At 38.1% G+C, this 24,522-nt stretch overlaps 1 protein-coding gene across 3 annotated transcripts in view; it reads left to right on the top strand.

The window, feature by feature from the left end:
* The first annotated feature begins 631 nt into the window (after positions 1-631).
* DMXL1 (Dmx like 1) overlaps positions 632-24,522 on the top strand; it is a 78,521-nt gene continuing 54,630 nt past the window's right edge. For all 3 annotated transcript variants that reach the window (XM_069002347.1, XM_069002345.1, XM_069002348.1), the window contains exons 1-8: positions 632-770; positions 10,720-10,845; positions 14,377-14,454; positions 16,517-16,595; positions 17,094-17,226; positions 19,471-19,537; positions 22,169-22,344; positions 23,679-23,868. In XM_069002347.1, coding sequence (XP_068858448.1) covers positions 684-770; positions 10,720-10,845; positions 14,377-14,454; positions 16,517-16,595; positions 17,094-17,226; positions 19,471-19,537; positions 22,169-22,344; positions 23,679-23,868 — 936 coding nt within the window. In that variant the 5' untranslated portion in view covers positions 632-683. The remainder of the gene's footprint in view (positions 771-10,719; positions 10,846-14,376; positions 14,455-16,516; positions 16,596-17,093; positions 17,227-19,470; positions 19,538-22,168; positions 22,345-23,678; positions 23,869-24,522) is intronic.

Raw genomic sequence — 24,522 nt, 5'->3', positions numbered from 1 at the left:
CCATTTGGTGTGAAGAGCTGCTGAAACGGTGAGGTGCGCCGGTAGCACGGGTCCGCAGAGCCGGAGCGCACACTGCCCGCTGAGCCCGGGCCTGGCTTGACCTTGCCTGGTCTCGTCGGGCCAGACCGGTCCGCACTAACCCCGCTCACGAGCTGCCGTGCCTATCCTTCACGGCTCCATTTCCTCTCATTTTATGAGGACGGTGAAAAGCCCTGCTGCCTTACAGGCAATCTGATGTCCAAGTAAAAACGTTTTGTTTCCCAAGCCTCGGGGACCCACGTCTCCCTTGACCACGTGCTTCCTCTTGTCATTGCCCGATGGGAGCTGCGGCTGAGCCCCTGCCCTTGTGAAAGGGCTGGGAGGGGATGCGCTTGGGGTCACCGCTGTCAGCCCCAGCAGGCGGGAGGCGCAGCGGCTCGGCAGGTTGCGAGTCCGCTCCGTCACCCACCGCCTGGCTCCGGCACGGCGGCAGCGTTTTCCAGGGCTGTTTTGACAGGAAAGTCAGGTTATTTTAACAGGAAAGTCGAGTTCGCCACGGCGCAGACGAAGCCCTCAGCCAGCCCCAGGGACGGCGGCCAGGCCGGGCATGCGCGGCGCTCGCCCCGCCCCCGGGAAGCGCCGCCTCCGCCGCCGCCGGGCGCGGGGGGACGAGCGGCGGTGGCCGAGCGGCCGCGCCTTCCGCCATGAACCTGCACCAGGTGCTGACGGGCGCCGTGAACCCCGGGGACAGCTGCTTCTCCGTGGGCAGCCTGCACGACCAGCCCTTCACGGTGAGCGTCCCCCGCCGCGGCCGCGGCGCCTCCGCAGGGCCCGGCGCCGAAAGCGGCTGCGTCAGGCGCGGCGGCCGCGGGCGGCCCCGGGCGCGGGGCTCGCCCCGGTAGCGCCGTCCCGCGGCGGCGGCACCGCTCGAGGGGCCCGGGGGTCCCCGGCCCGGCGGGGGCGGGGACGCGCGGAACTTGTCCGGAGCGGCGGCCCCGGCGGCGGCGGCGGCCCGGGCAGGGCGCGGGGTCGGCGGGGCGGCGGGCACGTGCCGGGTCCGGGAGCGCGGGGCATGGTGGCGGTGATAAAAGATTACATAAACGGCAGCCGGGACGCGCGGCTCGCTCGGGAAGGGAGTTTCAGCCCTGCCCTGCAGTCGGGAAGGTGGCTGAAATCTTCTCCTGGGCATTGCTGAGGAAGACCTTGGAATAACCAGCCCTAGTGTTGTTGAGGTTTTCAAAGCGTGTTTGAAACTCCCTGTCGATGTTTGTTCTTAAAGTGGAGAGAAAACACTTGAGCATGTTGTAAAGGCCAAAGTCTTTATTAGCGTGCGTTTTCCTTCCTTCTGCTTTTGTTTTGTAAACAGACTTCTGTTGTGCTCTTCTTCCTACCCTCCCTCTGCGTGGGGCTGAAGAGGAATGAAATCAGACGCAGCAAAGTTTCTCAGGGCAGCACGCCGGGGTATTTTTAACCTTACCTTTTATGGCTGCCCCCAGCTTCAGCATGGTGTGCTTTCCAGTTTGATAGGGAAATGGTAGATGGAAATGCAGGAATGAGAACTTTTTTGCTGTCCCGTCTGGTGTACGCAGTTAAGTTCGTCTGGCTACTTGCAGCTTCGCTCTGGGGCAGTGGAGCAAACCCTACTTCCCCCAGGGTTAGGCTGGCTCTGCAGAGTCTGTCTGCACCGTTGTCCGGCGATGTCCTTGCTTCCTATAAATAAGTTCATATTGGAAGATTTCTTAAACTACAGCAATTGGGACTTCAGATACCAAATTGTGCCAAACCTTTCAATTTTACATATCCGGAAATGTCAAAGACTCACCTGTGGTGGGAAACTGTTTGGTAAGAGACAAGGAGGTTTGCTTTACAGTGGAATGCTAGTAAGCTTTCAAAATATGTTCTCATAAGTTTGCCATTTTGATGACATTCTTTTTGAGGGAATTATTTCAAGTCATTCATGTCACTAGAATCGCTTTCTGCTTGTCATGTCACTAGAATCGCTTTCTGCTTGTTACAGCTGAACTTCTGTAAAGTTTTAGAGGTCTCCAGTGGATAAGAAGAGTAGGACTCTCTTCTTGAGGAGAAAGGAATGATTGGGAAGTGTAGTTTAGGATATTCATTACTGTGGTCTCTCTTTTGGAGGAGGTATTTTCCTATAGGTATAGTGTAACAATGTTTCTGTGATATAAATGTAATAACAATGTTTCCTATAGTTGCATTCATCTTCCTTTCACTATCCATTTCCCTGGAAGGTTATTAATGGATTTCTTTTCCTCAGGTTTAAAATAGCTAACAGAAATATCCTTGACTGCTTCAGGGCTGTTTTTGTTGTTACTGATTCTATAAGGCTGTGTGAAGTTAGTGAGATTGTTCAGAAGGATTAAGAAGTGAAAGGTACTGAAGTTAATTTCTGCTTTTTTTGGAAAGCGGTGATGGACTTAACCTTTAGAAAACCCAAGAAAAAAAAATTGACTATAGTTTTTCCCTGTCTGAAATTATGATATAAGCATTAATAAATGTAAATACTATTGAATTGTATTTTAGAAATGGAAAAAAAAAAACAAAAATGTCAAACTTCTATGCTTCCAGTTTTTGTGGCTGAGAACTCATAGGAGCTGATATTTCAGGGTTATGGACTATACAGGAGGGACAAGTTGTCTTTGTCCAACAGGAGAACTTGGACCATAATTTTTTTTTTTTAGCTACAGTATGCTTCAGGATATTTTCTGATAGGCAGCACTGAATATTTAAAGTGCAGCATTTTAAAATACTACAGTTTTGAGCTAAAAATATCAAGATTCTTCTCTTAAACTCTGAAAAATTTGAAGCAAAATTAGTATAAGACTGCTTGTATGCACCAAATTGTATCCACCTTTTTGAATATGTGCAGTTATGTTTTAAGGAGGTATTTCAGAGATTTGTTCTAATGAGGGCAGGTTTGTTGTTCTGACTTTGTTTGCTTTAAAATGTGAAGTGTAGAGTGGAGCACGAGCATCCTTGGAGAGAACACTGATAAAAAGTTTTTAGTCCATCTCTTATTTATAGGTATAAAAAGGCTCATAAACATCAAGATACCATAAGATGCGTACCTGTTGTTTCTCTGCTGAAGGCAGGTGGTAGTAGCATATGGCACACTGAATCAATGAGAACCTGGCCCTCAGAATTTACCTGTTTATTCTTTATGTCCTTCTCCTGATACTGAATTGTTTTATTTTCCATGTACTTGTTCACAGTGGAAGACATCTTTTGCTTTCTTTTATTTATTTCAGATCTGAAATATTTGAGTAAAAGTTTAAAAAGCTCATGGAGTTCATCACACAGGAGTCCTCTGAACTAGTTATTACTGAAGTTGTATTTAAGTTATTAAGTGGGTAACCAGCACTGATACAATTTTTTTGCATATTCAGTTCTGATTTGGTAAAGTTTTTTTATTACTTCTCCCCACCAAAGTAGCAGAAGATGGTGGGGGGCAGGAAATCTCAGTGAGCAATAGCAGCTTTAGAAGTACAAGTCTCAAGACTGATAATGAAAGTCACAAAAGGGCAATTGTTTGTAGAGGTAAAAATATGTTAGAGAAGGATTAATTACATGGATTATTTCAAAGGAATCAAAATATTTCCGTGACAGATTTCCTCTCTATGTGTGATTAAACTAATTCTGGACTTGAGACTGCTTTATATAGTTAATAGAACTGGGAACTTGAAATATGAAGTTAAAAGGCACTTGTAAAATTTGGGCTGGGGTGGGGTTTGATAGCTTGGTCAAGACCGCACTGAATTTTCTAAAGGTATTGGGTTGCAATAGAAAAAGGCTTCCCATTCTGCAAAGTTTTTTGATAAATAAAAGTCGTTTCTGTGACTCAATGATATTCTTACTTATCTGTCTAGAAAATACTTAATATTTGTACTTAGAACTCTCTGGTTATCTGTAGTCCAGATAATTAACTGAGTGTTCATAAGAATCAGTCAAGAAATTACAATGGTTACACCTCACCTGCTTCTTGGTTGGGATTAAGTGAAGGGAAGGAATTTAGTAAGGGAACCTTTTTAAGACTTCTTTTTTTTTTAAATGATATTTCAGTTAAGCTACTCTGGACATAAGAAATTAATTGTTTAACTGAATTAATCTTAAAAAATTGATAACATTTCTTTACACATCAGTGAAAAGTGCAGTTTCAGTGAAATATGATTCTAAGTGCATGGCCAATCAATTTGGTACTTATATATACTGTAATACAGTTGTAGTATAATAGTTCAAGTACTTTTGATAAATTTGAAAGTTGGGGTTTCTTTTTCCAAACATGATGAAAGATTATTTCTTAAAATTCAATTTAGCATCCTAATAGAAGAATTTAATTATTTAAAATAAGATATTTAAGTGGAATACTTAGACTAGTGTAAGTTCTGATGCAAAAGTGGGGATGGAGGGAGACCATACTAAAATAGAAAAAAATAATTTGGCAAGATACCATATGGCTCATGATGACTCTTTTGATTTTGACCATTCTGTGCAGAGGGCAGAAAAATATAGCAATTATTGCAGTATCATCTGCTTCATAGATTTGTCTTTAGTTTTTATCTTGACTTTTACTGAGTTCTGCATTACCTTTCTAGTGTATGTTCATCCCATATGTGCTTGCATGTGTTTAAATATATATATATATATATATATAAAATCTTTATAAATATGCATGTGTGCACACACGTTCTGCTGCATTTAACCACAGATAATAGCTGCAAATTAATGTTAGGTGTACTTGTGCCATTCATGTAAGAGACGTAGGTTAAATAAAGTTTGTACAAGTTGTCCAAGGTAATGGGTCAGCCCTTATGTAGCTGTAGCAGAAACTACACCAAAACTTTGTATGTCAGTACACAGAAGAAATGTCAAGAAGGTTGAGCGTAAGGGAAATAATTGTATTAGAGGTGCTGTGCTACGTAAGAGGTCGAGACCCCTGATTGTTTGCTTTCCTTCTGTTGATAGTAATTTCCCAGTACAAGTCTCAAATTGTGAGTCGTGTATATCAGGCTTTCATGTTTGAAAGAAATCAGAAGAGTTCATATAGTTGTCTATATTATTTTCTGTTAAAACTCCATGCTTTTAAAGCACTGCTATAGTCAAAATATCTGTTATTCTTCTTCAAAGAAATATTAATTTAGAAAGAGGAGCCGACATTGGATTGAAAGAATGGATTGAAATGTTTTTTGGTGAAAACTCACTTCTGCAATGCAAAATCACATTTATTTTCACAGGCCTGGAACATCTTTTACTCCCTAATTTCAGGCTTGTTTGCTATGTCAGCAAGTGAGATCCATGGTCCTGCAGCTTGAACTAGTTCTATCTTGTTTATTTCTGTAACAGAAGAACAAAGCATTGTTTAATAAACATTCCAAGTACATGATAATATCACGTTATCTGCTTGTCTTATTGTGCAAAGACAACTTTCTTTTAAATGTTCTAGGGCATTCTTAAGGTGAAAGGCTTTTATGGCCTGCCAGCATCAGACCTAGAGGCTCTGCTTGCTTCAAAAACTCATCTTAGGGTTTTAATATTATTACTATTTCTTAAAATTAATACATATTTAATACATTAATACATATTTAGGAATTCCTTCTTCATTCAACTGTATGGTAGCATTTTGTGCTCCCCTTTCCCTCCCTTCCCCTCCCTGCCAAGGGCAAGGTAATATAGGTAAGTGTGTGTGTGTATATATATATGTATGTGATAATACATATGTGTGTGTCTATATATATATATATATATATATATATATACATGCAAGAAATTCTTGATTCTTGTACTGGAATCACTTCTTGCCCTCTGCTTAAGAGAAGACTGGAATTACCTTTTTTCTTAGTTACCATAGCTTATAAAAATGCACTCTTGTTAGCTGCTGTTAAAATGAAGATGAGTGGCATGTGAACTATCATGGACAAGTCTCGCAGTAAAAGTTAGATAAAGTGACTGGTCGGCAGAATTAATATTTGTTGTATCTGAGACACTGTTAGAGTATGGAAGATATTTCTTACTCCTGAGTACTTCTCTTATACTGCACTAAAATACCTCTGCAGTGGAAAAAAAAAATCGAAGTGTAAAATTAGTCCAGCAGTTAATTTTATGCACTTTGTTTAGAGAAATGTCTTGGTAAGATACTGCTGCTTAGGAACATCATTTAGAGCTGGAGTCTGGGCTCCAGTGAGTGTGTAAGAGGATCTGGTATCTCGGCACAGATAGAGTCTAATGGATGAGTTGCAGGGGGGACAACAAAGAACCAAAGGAAGTACACCTTAGGAGGAGGGGAATACACAAGCTTCCCTCCTAAAGTGTCTGGTCAGTGTGAGGAATAATGGGAACAGCAGGCAACAGTAGAAAAGGGTGCCAGTTGTGGTATTATTTGCCAGAAAACTTAGTCACCTTATTCAGAGACTTCTTCCATTGCAATATGTAACTTCCCTACCCTCTGCATCCCTTGCCTTTTGTTTTTGAAATTGTGGTTCTCCTGCAGACCAACATTAACTAAACATCAGAAGTAACCTCCAAGTCATCATCCTTCTGCTTGGCTGTAGTTGTATTTGGAAGCTCTTTGAAAAGGCCTTTTTTTCCCTTTCTATCTCTTTGGGAAGAGATCAGCTCTACAGGCTTCGGAGGTAGTCAGTGGTTCTGCAGCTTGTTGGACATTGGGAAGCCAATGTGACCAGGTATGATCTAATCTATCTGAACAGACCGATGTCTGATTCTTTTTTTCTCCCCAAATATCAATTTTTTCAAGTAGTGTGGAGAAATACTAGAACATTAGGGTGGAATGATTATATTTTTCTTCTAAAAACAAAATTTTGAAAGGGCAGTCATCTTACCCTTACCTTCTTACAACTGCACTGGCAATTAATTGTTTGAACTGCTAGGATGAGAAGATACTCCCCAAGTTTTATCCCAAGTTTTTATTATCCCCAGTTTGACAATTTGATGGTTTTTTAAACACATGGCATATGAAACTATTATTGAATATGAAATAATAGCCATGTTTAAACATAGCAGAAGAGAGGAGGAGGTATAGTTCTTGTTTCATATTCATAAAGGGGACACCTTCAGGAAACAGCAAGTCTAGGATGCTTGAATCCTTCTTTAATATTTCTTGTCCATCACAGCCCAGGTTAGCAGGAGCTAGCCTGGGTTCTGGGTTTTGAGCAGCACAATATAAAAATGGCATAAAGCTATGAGAGAGCATCCAAAGGAGACAGTGAAGGGTCTGGAAGCAAAGCCACATCAGCAGTGATAGCCTGGCTAAGAGGAGACTGAGGGGAGACCTCATGGCAACCTACATCTTCTTCATGAGGGAAAATGGAGGGGCAGGACTGACCCCTTCTCTCTAGTGACCAGTGACAGGACTCTATGGAATGTCCTGAAGGGCAGGTATAGGCTGGATATTAGGAAAAGGTTGCTGTCTCAGAGCGTGGTTGGGCACTGGAACAGGCTCCCCAGGGAAGTGGTCACAGCACCAGCCTGACAGAGTTCAAGAAATGTTTTGACACTGCTCTTGGGCATGTGGTGTGATTCTTGGAGCTTCCTGTGTAGGGCCAGGCGTTGGACTCCAATGATCTTTGTGGGTCCCTTCCAGCTCAGTATATTCTGTGATTCTATTTAAAATCTTTTCTCCCGGTGCACTGATGAATATGGCAGTTCCTCAAGTCTCCAATGTATAATATTTGATAGTTACTAACAGAGTTCTTTTAGTGCAAAATGGGAGGTGTACTGAGGACTTAAAACTGATGGAGTTATTGATCTCATTAAAATGGTTATTTTATGAATTTCATAATTTCTACTAATAGTGTGTGTTACTGCATATGTTGGTCCCTGCTCACTATGGTGGAAGTATAGAGCTTTATATGAGGTTTACCAAGTCCAGGTGCAAGGTGCTGCACCTGGGTCAGGGTAGCTCCCAGTATCAACACAGTCTGGGGGATGAACAGATCAAAAGCAGCGAGGTGAAGGACTTGGGGATGCTGGTGGGTGTGAGGCTGGACATGACCCAGCCATGTGCACTCACAGCCCAGAAAGCCAAACATGTCCTGTGTTGCATCCAAAGCAGCGTGGGCAGCAGGGGAAGGAAGGGATTCTGCCCCTCTGCTCTGCTCCGTTCTGGTGAGATCCCACCTGGAACACTGCATTCAGGTCTGGGGTCCCCAGCACAGGAAGGACATGGACCTTTTGGAGCAAGTCCAGAGGAGGGCCATGAATATAATTGGAGGGATGGAGCACCTCTCCATAAGAAAAGACTGAGAGAAGAAGTTCAGTCTGGAAAAGAGAGGGCTTAAGGACTACCTCATTGTGGTCTTCCAAAAACTGAAGGGAATCTACAAGAAAGATGGAGAGAGACCAAGAACATGTAGTGACAGGACAAGGGGGAATGGCTTTAGACTGAGAATAGGTTTAGATTAGATGTTAGAAAGAAATTCTTTACTGTGAGGGTAATGAGGCACTGGAATAGTTGTCCAGAGAAGCTGTGGATGCCTCATCCCTGGAAGTGTTCAAGGCTGGGTTGGATGGGGCTCTAAGCAACCTGGTCTAGTGAAAGATGTTGCTGCCCATTGCAAAGGAGTTGAAACTTAAAGTTGGAACTTTAAGGTCCCTTCCAATCCAAGGCATTCTTTGTGTTCTATCCTATGATTGTGGTGGTGCATGAGGTGATTTCAGGCTTTCCTGTAAAACTAGAAATAGGAGCAGAAGAAGTAGATATGAGTAGTAAGTCTTTGAAGTGCTGATGAGGCCTAGGGGGGCATACACAGCAAGTGGGCTTCATACAGCCTTTGATACTTAAATTTTAAATATATTTTTAATAAAGCTATGTCTATGTTTCTATGTTATATCTTTACATGGAAGCACTTCTTTTTGTTTGTATTTGTTTTCTTTAAAACTGCCTCTGTACAGAAACTCTAAATTCTACAAAATGGCTTCGGGAAAAATTGTGCATAGGATACTTTTGAATAAGCTTTTTCTGGAGAACTGTGGACTTCACCAGTGAGTCACCAGGTGAGATCGTTTTTAACTGAAGAAAAAAATGTTCTGTGATGAACAGGTCTAAAGTTCATGCCTTCACAGTATCAAAATAATTACTTTAACATTTGATCAAAAATTAGTACTCAATCTCCTCTTTTGGAATGAGTTTTCAGTCAGATTGCTTTGGAACCTGCTGTTCAGTATGTCAATTAGTAATAAATGCTGCTCTTTTGACAAAAGGAATTACACTGCTTGAATGTCTTGAAGCTGAAGGGGGAACTGGAACTGGACAGGAAGGGGCTCAAAAACTTACCAGTAGTAAGTGATCATAAATAAATATATGGTTCTGTTTAGTCTGCAGAATTATAGACAGCATTTTCAATTATGAGGTGGTGCCTAGTGTTCTGCTGGTTGCAATGTGATAACTGAATATTGGCTGGTAATGGTGATCACAGTCTTCTGGCTAAGACTCTTTTTTGAAGCATCACTTAATCCTTTGTGGGGAAAAATGTCTTTGAAAATCTCCATATTTTTAGTTTTATTTATTTTAAATGTGTGTAATGGTCCATTAGTGTATGCCAGCCTTGGTAAAATATTATTTCATGTAAAACACCTGAAAACACGATCATCAGACCTCCAATTTATATATCTAGCCTTCAGTTATTCTGCCTTTGTTTTCAAGAAATTAGTAGAGGAGTTGGTTGTAAGGCATGATCATTTTTGTCAGTGTATGGAAATCTTCCATCTTCAGTTTCTGTGAGACTGTTCTGCTCTTGAAACATTTAGTCAATTAAAATGGTATTTTTGATCCTTTTATCGTTCTCTTGCTCTCTAACAGAACACTGTTGTTTGTGTTCTTAATTTTGTTGCTGTCTTTCTGACTAACGTTTTAATGGGCGTGCATTCCTTATTCCAGGACTTTCATCCTTGAATGCTGCTTTCTTAGGCTAATTGGATGATGCTGCTCACTGTTGTTTCTACAAGTTTCTCCAGTATTTAATCTTCTATTTTTATCTGTACTTAGTATCTTATAAGACTTAATAGAATATAGGAAGAAATTTTGGCTCAAACATTGCAGGACTCAATGAACTGGCTCTGAATGTGTTAGATATATCAGCATGCTCAGTGAAATATAAACTTAAGAGAGAATAGAATTAATGCGGATAACAGGAGACTCAACAAGTCTGAGAGGACAGGTTTGCTTTTGTATAATTAAGCTTCATTTTGTTACCCTTTTGATTTTTTCCCATACAAAGTCCTTACTAAATGTTTCAGTAAAATTTTAGCTCCTCAATTCTATTTTCCCTCTTCAGAAATTTCAAAAATTAAAACAATAGTTTCTAAAGTCTGTCTCCAGTCTAAGAAATATATTACTTTTTCCTAGATTGAAAGAACTTTGGTTTTTATGCTTTTCTTTTAGATGTTTTTGTATTTCCATCTTTTTTTTTGCCTTTTCTATCATGAACTACTATTTGCTTGTTATGCAAGTTTTGTGATGCACTTGTAAGCATGGAGAAGGAGTAATTTGCCACTTCTATTCAGTTTTAAATAGAGGACATCTGTATAATATCTGCAAATACCTCTGTTCTACTGACTGTATAGTTTTTTACATGGATAGGATGCATGGACTATACTGTTTCATACTTCACTGATACACTGTAAGTAGATAAAGCTTTACACTATTTTGGGTTTTTTTTGTTTTCTTAGGGGTGTTTTTATGTATTTTTTTTGTTTTTTATACTTTAGGCATATGCATCAGGATGTGATATTGTGGTACTTGGGACTGACTTCGAAAGATTACAGATAATCCCTGGAGCAAAACATGGAAACATTCAAGTGGGATGTGTGGACTGTTCAATGCAACAGGGGAAGGTATGTGGTGCAGTGTTTCTAATAATGTTCCAGCAATGTCATGTTAAGCACCTTCTCAGGAATGTGGATACTTGCAAGTTACGGCAAATATACTACAATGAATAGTAAAATGACTGATTGCTTTCTGTCTTTACTTGTAAGCAGCACAGTAAATGTGAAATAGTAACCATAGATATGATTGATAGTTGTAGAAGATAGGTAGGACTGCACGGAAGGCTGTGGATTCAGGGCTACATAGAAGACATGGCAAGAATTTGACTATAGGATGACTAAGTTGGAAGCAAAAGTAATTTATTCACTATGGCTTTGCACTACTAGACATGTCATTGGCATGCTTTGACATGTTAGTGGCTGGCAGGAGATGAGTGCCTCCACAAAAATTACTTTCAGATCATCAAGAAAAATGACATCTGTTTCAAGCAATTCATAAGGCCTCTCTTGGATGGGGTTTGCTTTCTTGAATTCTTAGCTTTTGAAATTTGTAGGTAAGTCTGCATCAGAAATGTTGTATTTTAGACAAGATTTTAAGGGTTTTAAGTCTTTTTAACAGAGCATTTTTTAAAAATTTTCCTGTTAGAATGAAAAAGAAATAACCAGGTAGCTGTCCATTGGGATGTCGCAGTTATGTAACACCCTATTGGGATGTCACAGGGATTAAACTACTGACCAATTCAGTAGGAACTCTGTCTGGATAAATATTTGCTCATGTAAGACGGGTTTTCTACCTCTTTTGTTTCTTTAAGCCTGTCCTTGTGAGTAGATAACATCAGCATTCTGCTCATTACCACAAGCCTTATAAGCTGCTGAGACCTTTGGTTAGATTCTGGTGTTCATCTTGAGACAAGACCTCTGATGGAATCCAGTTTGTGTTTACATGTGAACTCTGTGCCTATGAAACCCTGGCCACACCCTATTCCTGCTTTTTAGCATTTGAGTGATAAACTCTTGCAGTGGTAGTAAAGGAACACAAATGAAAATGAGGAAATGTTCTCTGTGTCTCTGGCCCCTCATAGCCATAAAGTCTTCCTGGGTTTCTCCACCGGCTGCTGTTAACTAGAAGTTATTTTTTGAGTTCACTGAGCATTATTTCTCCAAATTTGCAAGGTCATCTTGATTACAAGATACCAATCCTGTATGCATTTAAATGACAAACTGTCATTGAATTATAAATTAACCCATGTGAATATATCGCACTGTAAGGCTTGCTTCCTAAGCTTCAGAATTTTTTCATTTCTTAAGTAGACCTATGAGGTCATTTTGAGTCGGCAAGATGGTATTGTTTGCTCTCAGGAAACTGAATGTGTTTCTAGGGTGCTGAAGTACTGAGCAGTGGATGGCTAGGAATTTGCCTATTGACCAGACTGATCAATGTATTTTCAGGTCTTTCTTAAAAGGATGGAATTTCTTCATAGAGCTTCTTCACTGGTGCTGACACACAGATTCCTCTTTGGTTTGTTGAAATGTTGTACAATTCCAACACTCTCAGTGTGTCTTTATTGGAAAAGTACTCCAGCTCTCAGACCATTTTTGTGTCCCTTCTTTGAACCCAACATGTCCATGTCTTCCCGGTGCTGAGGACCCTGGGTGTGGTTCTCCAAGTGGTGTCTCACTAGGGTAAGGAAAATCACTACCCTCAGCCTACTGGCAACCCTTCTTTTGAAGCAGTCCAGGACATGGTTGACTTTCTGGGCTACAGACACATGCTGCCAGCTCATGTACAGTTTTCCTGTGCACCAGTACCCCCAAATCCATGTCCATAGGGTTGCTCTCAATCTGTTAGTTTCTCTAGTCCATATTGAGAGTATTGATTTTGACTGACCCAGGTGCAGGACCTTGCCCTTGGCCTTGTTGAAGTAGATGATGTTCACATGGTCTCACCTCTCTAGCCTGCCAAGGTCCCTCTGGTAGGCATCCCTTCCCTCCAGTGTGTCACCTGCCCCACACAGCCTGGAATTGTCAAGGAACTTGCTGAGGGTGCTTTCCATCCCACCGTTATTCTTTTTGGTGGTGTGCAGCTCAGTGAGGATGAGGGCTGAGTGGTTGCATCACTGCAGAAGCCTGTGGAGATTTTCAAGGGGTAGCAGTTGCTCTAGACACTACAAGTTGAGCATTTTGGAATGCTAATCTTAGTTTGTCTTTAAAACCCATTAAACAATAAAATATGGAAAAAGTGTCCACATTTGGAGAAAAAGGAAAAGAAAAATCTTATCAATATGTGTTTATATAAATTTTTTGCTGTTGGTTGTGGAATGGAGAAAATCGAGAAAAAAACAGTTAGTGAGGTAGTTAAAGAGAATTAGAGAGGGCAGATATTAGTCTGAGATACAAAATGCCTGAAGAAACTTTTTCCTTGCAAATGTGACAAAATTATTCTTGGCATTTTTGGGTCAGGCTGATGTTTAGGTTGTTAGAAGGATAGAAGTTTATTTAACTATCTGTTCTTCTAATGTAGAGGGTTTCTCTTAAGGCCATGGATCTGTGGATTTTAGGATCTGTATGAATCTCTGTGTTTGTATAGATCTTAGGTATGATGGTTTAGCTTTGTTTTTTTTCAAGCTTTTTTGTTTGATACTGGAATCAAAATATATTTTATAGAGTGAATCTAACTTTCTTTATTATTGTTAAAGGAAAACTGTGAATACTTTCTAAGTCAGAATTTTACAGAAATACAAAATTGATTATTACAGCGTATCGTATCTGTAGATGTTCTTTTAGCAGCAAACATCACTTCAGAATGCAGGATGTCTGTTCTGTGTGACCTATGTAAACTCCTTTGTTTTTGTAATTCAGAACACTTTTTGGCAACTTTGCTCTATGACAGTTGTCTCAGGCTGTCTGCCTGAGGTCTTCAACATACATTTGGCTTGCTTTGGCTCTTCCTAGCAAGTCTTCTAGGCTTGCTTTTATATGGATACCTTGAGACCAAATACTGTTAATTTGTCTTAATGCAAGTTTGAGGTGGATGATAACCTGAAATGTAATAAGACTTTCAAACATATGATCAAATGACCATATTACAACTCTTTCTGAACTGTTTTATGTTAGCCTTTAGTAGTAGTTTTATATGCAGTTTTCTGCATTGAGTGTTTTGCTTGCACAGTCTTTTGAAAAAACTTTTTAAAAGATAGCCTGTTTTATGCTTGGAAAGTGTCCAAAAGTACTCTGAGCATATATTGGTTCCATGTCTGAGAATGTGAACTCTGCAGACTGTTTTGAGTGTTTACCTAATTTAATATGGAAAGAATGTTAGTAATAATCTGATTTTTTAAAAAAAGGTACTTGTCCAGCTATAATCTCAGTAGTTCATCATGATTAATGAGTATATAGAGGTTTGTATTTTTATTATTCACAACACTAACTTCTTGATTTTTGGTAGATGTCATTTTTCTGTTATCAAAAGGATATGAGCTTCAATTTTATCTTACAAGCAGGGTTAAAAGTAAAATCAACCATTTGCATTTTGTTCTTGTTTGTTCAAAAGCTTGTTTCTTCTATGTGTGTTTATATACATATAAATAAATATTACTTTAGGTTGCAGCTTCTTACGGCAAGGTGATTTGTATCTTTGAGCCAGTTAGCCTCTTGAAGCAGAACAGCAGTCATCATAATGTGAGTATTTCATCACTCCTTAATTTATTTGAGTAGTTACAAAGCCTGACTGATTTTATTGGTTTGCTTTAAAGTTGGAGTTGCTTTGATGTCTTCTTATTATGTTAGAATAAAGTTGAGACGTAAGGTGGTCCTTGGGAAGTGAACATGGTGGGATAAGGACAGAGGCCTGTAATTCAAAATAGTTTTAAGGAAAATAGGCTTTACGATAATGCTTCATATTACTTATTTGTGTAACCCTGCAGTTCATTACCAAAATATTCCAGAACCCAAAAAGACGTACACAGCCCCATTCTGCAATGAGTGTAGCCATTAAAATACAAATTCCTTTTTGAACCATCCTGTGTAGCCTTTATGTTTTGATGTATTTTACAGTTCTTACTTTAACTTTAGTTTATGTATTTACATGCCCTTGGCCAAATTGTAACAGTTTCAGAAATCTGTGGCTTTTTTAGAATATCTGACTGAATGATTATATTTCATTGTTATAATGGTGAATAAGAACAATATTTATTCTCTTGGGGCTTACTTTTGGTGACAGTGGTTTAGTGATTAACATCCAGAATCTTAATTTCGGAATAATATGATTTAGGGCAAGTTATTTAACCATGCCTCTTACATGAAGAGGAATATGGTTATAATTAGAAGCATTAGATTCTAATTAAAGTCAGTTTGTTGATATGAGACAGCAATTGCTCCAGGAGCTCCTGTCTCCCTCTTCAGGGGTTTGGTCTCCCTTTGTATTAACAAATTGTTTATATGGCCATCTAGTGGATTCCCCTCTTTGTATTAACCAGCCCAGTCATAAGATTCTTGGTGTACGTGTAAACCCGTGGTATATGATATATTAATTAAATAGCTGGAAGTGAACACCTGTGTAATATTTACATCACTGGAAAACAGCAGAATAAAATTATGGTAAGATGTAAATTCTTACACTCCTGTGAACAGTTTGGAAGTACTGCTCTTGTTTTTGATCCATCCACCTCATTTTTTCAATCCATCCTGAATGTTCTTCTATACTGGTAAAGAGTACACTTAGTTTGAAACTTCAAAGTTAGAGCAATAACTGTAAGCAGAGGAAGCACTCACCACCCATGCTTTGCTTTCAAATGTTTATAGTTGAAGAAATATTCTGTTACTTCATTCTTTCAGTATGCAATAATTTCCAGCATATTGTTCAAAGTTATTGTAAAATTGTCTCTGTCTTCCATTTACTAGAGTGTTCAGGGTCCAAAACCCCCAAGCAAACCAGCTTTGCAAATACTTTGCAAAGTATTGTTTAGATCCTTATCTGCAGCTGCTTTTTACTGTCTTTTGCCCAGCTTCTGAAAGACGGAGTTGTCATGTTTTAACTTCGCATCTATTTAGTGTGATATTTTTGGGGTGAGGGATGACTACTTTTAAAAAAGTCTGTGAATTAAGAAAGAAACCTGTTGGCTCCTAAAATTATTTCCAGAAATGTTTTAATTTTCTTCTATAATTCAAAACATCAAACCTTTGTGGTCTATTAAGATAAATATTTTGTGAACTTAATCCTCAACTTGTTTTAGAGAGTGAAGTAGTGATGCAAAAATGAAAGATATTTGACAGTCCTAAGGTATATTTAAAAAAAAAAGGGGGGAGGGGGAAGGAGAACTATCACCTGTGTTATCTTAACCTTTTTGAACTCCTCTAATTCAACAGCAGTACAGATATCAAATACCAGGTACATTTAACTTGTGTCATTTTTGATATCTTTTCTTTGTTCCAAAAATAAAATCCTACTTCCTCCTAAAAGAATTCTCAAATTTCAGGGTTTTTTTGTGTACTGATTTTTTTCCAATCTAGATTTTTAAAATAAGAACTTAAAACCCTCCATAAGTATGGTCATATTAGTAAAAGGCTATTTTGTTTTAACATCAGAATGAATTAATTTTTATTAGATCAGCAGTAATTTATGTTAAACATCTTCATAAAATTTGAAGAATGCAGTGAAGATGAACTATTTAAAATTATAAAAAGAGGAGGGAGGAGAATGAAGTGTTTTCATGCTAATGTTTGTAAATACTTAAAATTTCAGGTGTTAGATTACCAGTGGCAGAAGAATGCTCAAATCTCACTGGAAGCCATAGCACATAATCTAACATGGGATCCTGCAGGTAAAAACAGATTAAAAGAAACACTTGTCTATTTGATACCACAACTGATTTCTTAATTTTAATTTTTTCATTCCTTGTGGACAAGGAAAAGGTTTTTATTCTGTCCTAGCACGATAGAGAACACCAAAGCAGAGTGAAATGTACCTTCTGTCACTTACTACAGGGGAACTAACATACTAAGTGCATCCGTATGGTCTGACTCGATTATTCTTATCTGAACAGATAAGAAAACATGGCTTAAATGGTAAATATTTGTTGAGAAAGAGGAATGTCTACAGTAGACCTAGGCATTTTTTTAGAGCATAACTAAAATTTGGTTAATTTTCATGGTTGTAATTGTAGATGTTCAAGTCTACCAAAAAAAAAATCTAGTAAAGGTTTATCTGCCAGATTTTTTTCTGCAGTTTCAGATTTGTAGAAATTTTTTTCTCTTTCTTTACAAAAGTCTGTATTTTGGTACTTGTTTTGTAGTTAAATTTTCATAAATATTTGTTCCAGGTACTCGCCTTCTGACTGGTTCCAATTGTCTTCAACTTTGGTCCAATGTTCCTTTGGAAAACCCTACTGACAATGACAGTACTGAAAGAACTGATGTTGGACTTGGAGAATGGAGATGTATCTGGCAATGCAAGTAAGAAACACATTTAAAGACATGTAATTCCTTTTTCCTTACTGATTCATACCTTTGGGATGAAATAATTCGTGTAGTTGAGTGAAATGCCATTGCATACTGGTATTTGATAAATATTATTGATATGAGATAAACTTGAATCATATTTCCCTTGACTATGTGACATTCTTTCTTCTTACAAGATCAGTTGCAGTTGGTTTTGGGACAGTTCCTCAGTTACACAGAACACTAGTAAAATGCTGAGGGAAGGCTAATATTGAAGTTGTCCCAATAGGCACTCTTCCTTGTACAAGAAATAAGGTGAAAGCCGTGTGATTGAAAACTATTGTGCTGGCAGGACTGATTAAAAAAACGCTTCCTTCTGTGTTCAGTGTACTGCCTTGTTCTTTCCTTCTCACGTCCCCCCGCCTTTCACTCTTACTTTTTCTCAGTTTATTCTGGGTATTTGGTACAGTCATGCCAAGATTGATACATTCTCTTTTCTGTGTCTCTGAATTCTTTTTGTGTTCATGTTGAGTTTGATGTTTACAGCTGTGTATTATATGTTCAGAGGAGTTTTAGTTTAGTACTTAAGTTTATAAGACAATTTAAATCATGGTCCTTCTGCCGTAGGCAGGCTTTTCTAGTACAGTGGGGTGCATTGTTCACTCAGGAGCAATGTACCATATGACCGTCTCCTAAAGAAGTTTACCGAAGTGGCTGACTGGGCAGACCCACCTGAAATTCTTCTTTTTAAAGCATTTAGAATTCTAGTAGGTAGTTCTATAGGTAGTTCTCTGCATGTACCAGAAAAACGTCCTTTTTATAATCCTTCAGTTGTTCCTTTTTCTCTGTACTTCAACTTTTATCAATGATGTGTTTAAAAACCCAGGATCATCCAAATGACAACTGAAAAGCTTTTCTTTGCCTATGATAAACTTTCCAAATACAAGAAGTTGAAGACTTAGTTTATTTTTTGAGACATCTTCAGGTGCTCATCTCTCAACCTAATGAGAGAAGTCAGCTTATAGACAGAATGCCATTGAGTGTGGCTTTAGAATCTGGGGTTCTGGTAACACTAGTCAAGATCATACAGATAGTGCTTTTCTTCTGTCCCTTCTATAATAGGTTTTGCCTTTGTATCATGTATGAAGACCTACAGAACTCTTCTCAGGTCTCCACCTGCTTTCCTCTTTTTAACTCTTTTTGTTGGAGATAGAGCTTGTTGTCTTCTTTGAAGGAGTAGGTCCTGGAAAGGATCCACAGAACCTGCTTTTTTTGTTCTCCTTTGATGCTTGTATGCTGGCATTTGGACTGCAATTAGATTTAGAATAGGTTTTTCTTGTAGAGAAGTCTGCAAGAAAGTGATTTTGCCATACTACCCTTTGCCAGAATAATTTTTAATGCCTGAAGGAAACATTCCCAAATGTTTTCATATTTGCTGCAGTAGGAGAATTTTGCTTAAAAGTGGGTGGATTTCTTTCATACATGACTCTTGTAATTGCCTTTCTCTTGTTACTGCACACACTAAATGCATCCTACTTTTGTTGACCTGTTGGATAACTTAATCCCTCTTGAAAGTTGTACCTCCACAACTTGTTACACATGTATTAAATTCAAGATGAAAATGTACACTGTATCTGTGCTGTGCAATTAAATTCCTGTCTGTTCTTCTTATAATTAATAAGCTTTGTTACTTAGTCAATAGCTGAGTGCTTCAAACACTGTAAAAGAAGCTAAAACACTACAAAAGTTAACCACATAATTAGGCTTAGAATATTTTGGTGTAGCATCTTGTATCAGTGAGACCATTCAAGTAAAAGCTACTTTCAGATACTTTTTAACTGCATTATTCTTTTTACGCCTTTTTGTTTTCCTAAGTTGTAACTGTAGAAAATATGAGAAGTGGAGCTATCTTTTAGAGAAGTTAGAAGATAATATGGTACAGCAGAGACCAGTTCAAGATCCTTGTTATCACAAAGTGGGAGCAGTTTAATCTATTAGCATCTGCTTTTCTCCTATGATATTTTTGAATATTGGCGATTCAGCTACAAGATTTTGGTTCTCTGGATCACTACAGCCATGTGTTGTACATGAGTTTACTTCTTAGTCCTTTTGGACTTTGTTAAAGCTTAACTGTTTCACACAACACAATACACACTTGTATTTAAGAATTAAAAACCTCTCATGAGTTCAAGAAAAAGAATTTTTTAGAATTTTATAAAAGTTGTTAAAATTAATTTTCTCTTCTTCTTTATTCCATAGAACTGCTTCTCAAGTTTGCTTGATGAAATTCTCACCAGACGGGGAGTTTTTTGCTACGGCTGGAAAGGTAAGCATTTTTTTTCCTTATAGCTTTGCACTAATTCAGGTAAGCTATTAAAGCAAACTAAGACAAACACATTAAACAAAAGGCTACTTAATGAAAAAAACCACTTTTTTCATAATTTTTGCATAATCTGTCTATGCATCTTTACATTTTGGTAAACATGAATTTGGGAGAAAGGCAGTTAGAGGCAGGGAGGTAACACACCAAATATTCATTGCTTACTGTTCTAAAACACTAATTTTTAATTTGTACCAAATTATAAGACATCAGAAAAAGAAGAGTTTTGGGGAATGGGGGAAATCTGTGGATGAGATCACTGCTGGATATCCTACTAGTGAGGAAATATAATCAAAATACCAAAAAATACAAAAATAATAAAAAATGGCTTTCATATGTTTTTGTGTAAACATATCTGTATGCCTTTTTGTGTACATAGAAGAGAATTTGCATTCCCCTCCGTAGTTGTATTGGCACATAATTCATGCCAGTGTTTGTGGCCAGTCTCACTAATTAGTTCTGTGTGCTCAACATTGAGCAGTTTATCAGCAAAAACAAAACCCCTTGGCAAAATAAGCAAAAAAATTGAAGTAAAATGTCAGTCTTTTCCTGAAACAAACAAATGTTTTATTTATACTCCAAAACTTGCTGTTCAGGTTTTGTAAGAGAGTAATATCCTTATAAGTCAAAGCAGAAAAAAAAAATCAAGACTGTGTAGAGGATCCAGTGAACAAATATGACAAACCCATACAAGAATTTATACTGCTTGTTAAGGAATATGACTGAGATAAGTAGTTTTTTTCTGCATCAAGTTTCTGCTGCCAACTAAAGAACTTAGGAGAGGCTGCAGAGTTACAAAGTGCCAATATGTAAGGTTAATTAGAACAATGCAGTTGCTGAGATTGGTGAAAACCTGGTTTAAGTGTCACAGAATCCTGAGTAGTAGTAACCTGACAGAATGTGTTTCAGACTGAAGAATAAAAGACAGTTTTGCAATTTACTCTCGTCTGTCTTGGAAGTATGAGTGAAAAATAAGTCTGTGCACATAAAAAGTGGTTAGAACAGTGTTGGATTTAGTAATAATGTGGAACTTTGCTGTTTGGGTAATAATGTGTCTTAATACATGCTTGAAAAACAGAGTCAAGGGTGATTCAGTCTGCAAATAAATCTTGCTTTTGAAATGTAGTTGTCATGCATATTTTTGCGATTCAGTTATGTGCATCAGGAGCAGATGAGTAATGCGCATCTTGGTTAGTTGTATGTGTTTGTTTTTTCCTTTAAAGCTTGCTATCTCAGGTCATCATGCTTGATTGGAAGATTAACTTTTAAGGCATTTGCTATCTTTAAAGAAACAAATCTGTAAAATCACCTAGATTTCCTTTTTCAGGGAAACTGTACTCCAACTGAGGAGCTTCCAACATATAAAGTGAAATACTAGACTTTCCTAGCGATAAATTATTACCTGGATAATAACAAAGCAATAAGTTCTCATGGTCCATATTGTTGTGTTTATTTGAATGTTGTATTCCTTGCTGTAAGTTCTGTGTTGCCTTTAGCCATTTACTGACTGAAAGGAGAGCCATTCTAGCCATGTTTCAGATAACTAATAAAAATCTATGAGTATATGTTTTATGTAAAAATCAACTGTTTTGTTGTTGTTGGTAATATATACTATATATATTCCCCCTTTTTTGATGGGTAGGAGTTAATATTTTTTTACAAGCCAAGTTTGAGGATTTCTAATGTTACAATTTGATGGAATTATGGAAAAATTAATTAATCTGCAAGTAGCTTGTATAGGGGTAATATTCTTGCAGAGTTTTTGACTCTTATGTCACTTCTGTCCTGTTATCTTACATTATAAACTCCTGCAAAGCGAATTACTGAATAAGTAAGAAAATTAGTAAGTAGGACAACTAATACCATATTTTTTATCATAAATGCCTAAGCTAGTTACCTGCCTGGAGAGTCTTTAAAACACATCTTTGTTCCTACATCTTATTCCTTTACTTAATTTTTTTATGGGGGATGATGCTGTTCAGCAAAACTAACCCCTTCTCCTCCCAGTAGGGTAATGTTATGTATACCCAGTTAATTCAATATTTCAATGCCATTCACATTTAGTAGCTGATCAACAACTTGTGAATCTAGGTCCAGATTAATTTATCTAGTCCTCGAAGGCATAATCAATTTATGTGTATATCTGAAAAAAGCAGGCTGAGCAGTATTGAGCTTGGTTTTTGAGATACCATCTGTGACCTTTATTTGTTTTCCTAGCAGTTAAATTTGTGCAGAGGGTTTGGGTGGTTTTCTGACAAGGTAGAATGAGTTGTATTAACATTTGAGTACCATCTCAGGCTAGTACAAGTTGTATCTTTGTGATTAAAAATTGGAAGTTAATCAGAAGGACCAAAATGAAATCCAAGTTAGTAATGGCAAGAGTTAAATGGAGGCTCTGCTGCTGTGTTTCCTTTAAGATCAGGTTTTGAAGCTCTTCTTACAGAACTGTTTCTCTCTGATCAGAAAAGTATTTTACTTTAAAGAAAAATCAAACCTCAAGAGATGTACCCAAAAGTACTTGAATCATATTCTTATGCAAGGTAGTCTTATTTACTGTCTTTTTTTGTCTTTCCACAGGATGACTGTCTTGTGAAAGTATGGTACAACACGGAGAGCTGGCGGTCAGCTGTAACACCACCTGGTGCCAGTCCAGAAAACCAAGCAAAAGAACTTGATTTTTCATTTGTTTATTTGGCTCATCCTCGATCAGTAAATGCATTTTCATGGAGAAAGACCAGTAAATTCATGCCACGGTCAGTAGTTCTAATAACATGAGGTTCATACAATGCCCAAAAACCCCCTCACTCTATACAGTCTGCCTCTCTCTACAGTCAACAGTCTGGTGTATTGTGTGGTTTTCTTCAGTTCTTGAGTGTGCACACCTTTTATACTGTTTGTGCTTAGAGGAGGATGGTAAGCATCCTCTTACCTGGCAAAGAACTGGAAAGATAGAAGAGCAGGCTCACAGACTGACTTAGGCATTGAACTAAATACAAAATCAGCTCTTGGAAAACCATTTCTCTTTGCATTTTTTTTGGTTGTACTAAGTGTTCATTCATGCATTTAATCTCGACTTGTTCTATCCTGATGGAATCAGAGCAAAAGTCCTGTGCCTTGAAGTCCTCTTTCACAGACATTCAAATATTTTCATGTCTTTTCATTTGTTTCTTAACCTAGTACAAAGCTAGACCTCTGTCAGAAATAGTATCTGGAAACTGAATTCAAGTAATCATTTGGAACTGATATTTTGAGTTTGGGGTTTTAGGGTTGTGTTCAGGTGATTCCAAAATGACCTATCCCTAGTTTTCATGAGTACTTGCAGTCTTAAACTGAAGTAGTGTTAGCAGTTTAGGTTTTTTATAGCAGTCTTTAAGACTCTTCATAAAGCAATTGCTGTAGTTCTTACTATATAGGTCACTTTTGAAAATCCACCTGCTCCATGATTCCTAAGGGAGTTTGCTGCTGGACAGTCTGGTCATAGCTTTCAAGCCTTAGTTAGAGCTAAATTGTGAACTTACATGACCAGGAAACCTGATGATCTGCTTAGTTTTTTTACAGCTTAGGGTAATTGGATTTTTTGGCTATATATTTAAAACAAATTGTACTTGAGAAAATAGTAATTAAAAATTTGTAGACTTAAATTTTCTGTTGTATCCCTTTTATTACCTGAGTTTCTTTCTTTTGGATGTATAATTTTGTAAGTGGTAGATACCAGTAAGATCTGGAATTAAGATCAGGTATCCAGTATTATTATGGGCTTTTTATGTGAATGACTTTAAAAGATAAAAATACAGATTTTGCTATTCTGGATATGAATTATTCTTTACATTGAAATCCACAATTTGCTATTGCACTGTTGTGTGATGGCATTTGAGGTAATTTATAGTCAGATACTTGAATAGATGGGAAAGCCTTTCCTACGTCATTTATTTTCCTAACAATATATTGATGAGTTTTTCTTTTGCTGGTATCTTTAAGTTGGTTCAATTCCAAAAACTGATAGTGGAAAACTGTGTGGGACTGTTGGTTTATTTGATGCTGTGTAATAGTTAGCAGCTTCTTCACTCCTTAACTTTTCTTTCATTAGTGGTGCTGTCTGCAATGTACTCCTGACTTGCTGTAAGGATAATGTTTGTCGTCTCTGGGCAGAGACTTTGTTACCCAATGACAGTCTGTTGTACGGGGGAGGATACAGCAACTGGAGTGAAGCGGTGAACTTCACAAATAACTTCAAGAGAAATATTTCAAGTAAAGAAAAAGTGCAGAGTGCATTAGAGGTAAGAATTGAAATTGAACAGTGAGAATAAACACACGTACAAACCTGTCATTTTAGACAGGTTTGTCCTTTGTAACTCAGGCGTGTATCACAAGCTGAAATCCTTTATACCAGAGATGTGCATAAAATGTTATGAAAGGATGAACTTCTTTGAAATCTTCCTTGGGCAGGCTAAGCTGACAGCTCTTCTGCTGAGCTTCTCAACGTTGAAGACACACTGTTCCAAAGTCACATCTGCCTATTTCGGTCTGATGACTGAAGAAAAGTGCTTTGCAGTATTTAGTTCAAAGGGCTAGAAACAGTATGGAGCACACATTATATATATGTTTTGTGAAACCCAGGAGTGATGCTGCCTTAAAAGGTATGATAGGGGCTCACTTGTTACCTCTGAAATTGTGGGATGCTCTCTCTGACTTCTGGAACTGGAAGAACAGTAATATGGAGGGAAGAAAAATAACTTTTCTGCTGTAGTCCTCAGAGCAGACTGCTCATAAGCATTAAGACAAGTGATTTTTACCAGACAGTGTTTTCTAACCAGTGGGAATTAGTAAGAAAGTGTAGCATTAGTGGTTCGCATCAAAGGTATGTAGAACATATGTGGGCATTGTGCCTTTATCTTAATGGACTGATGCATTTTGCATGCTCACAGTGCTTT

The sequence above is a fragment of the Aphelocoma coerulescens genome (assembly GCF_041296385.1).
Source record: "Aphelocoma coerulescens isolate FSJ_1873_10779 chromosome Z unlocalized genomic scaffold, UR_Acoe_1.0 ChrZ, whole genome shotgun sequence".
Classification (NCBI taxonomy): Eukaryota; Metazoa; Chordata; class Aves; order Passeriformes; family Corvidae; genus Aphelocoma; species Aphelocoma coerulescens.
This window is presented reverse-complemented; position numbering and strand designations above follow the sequence as displayed.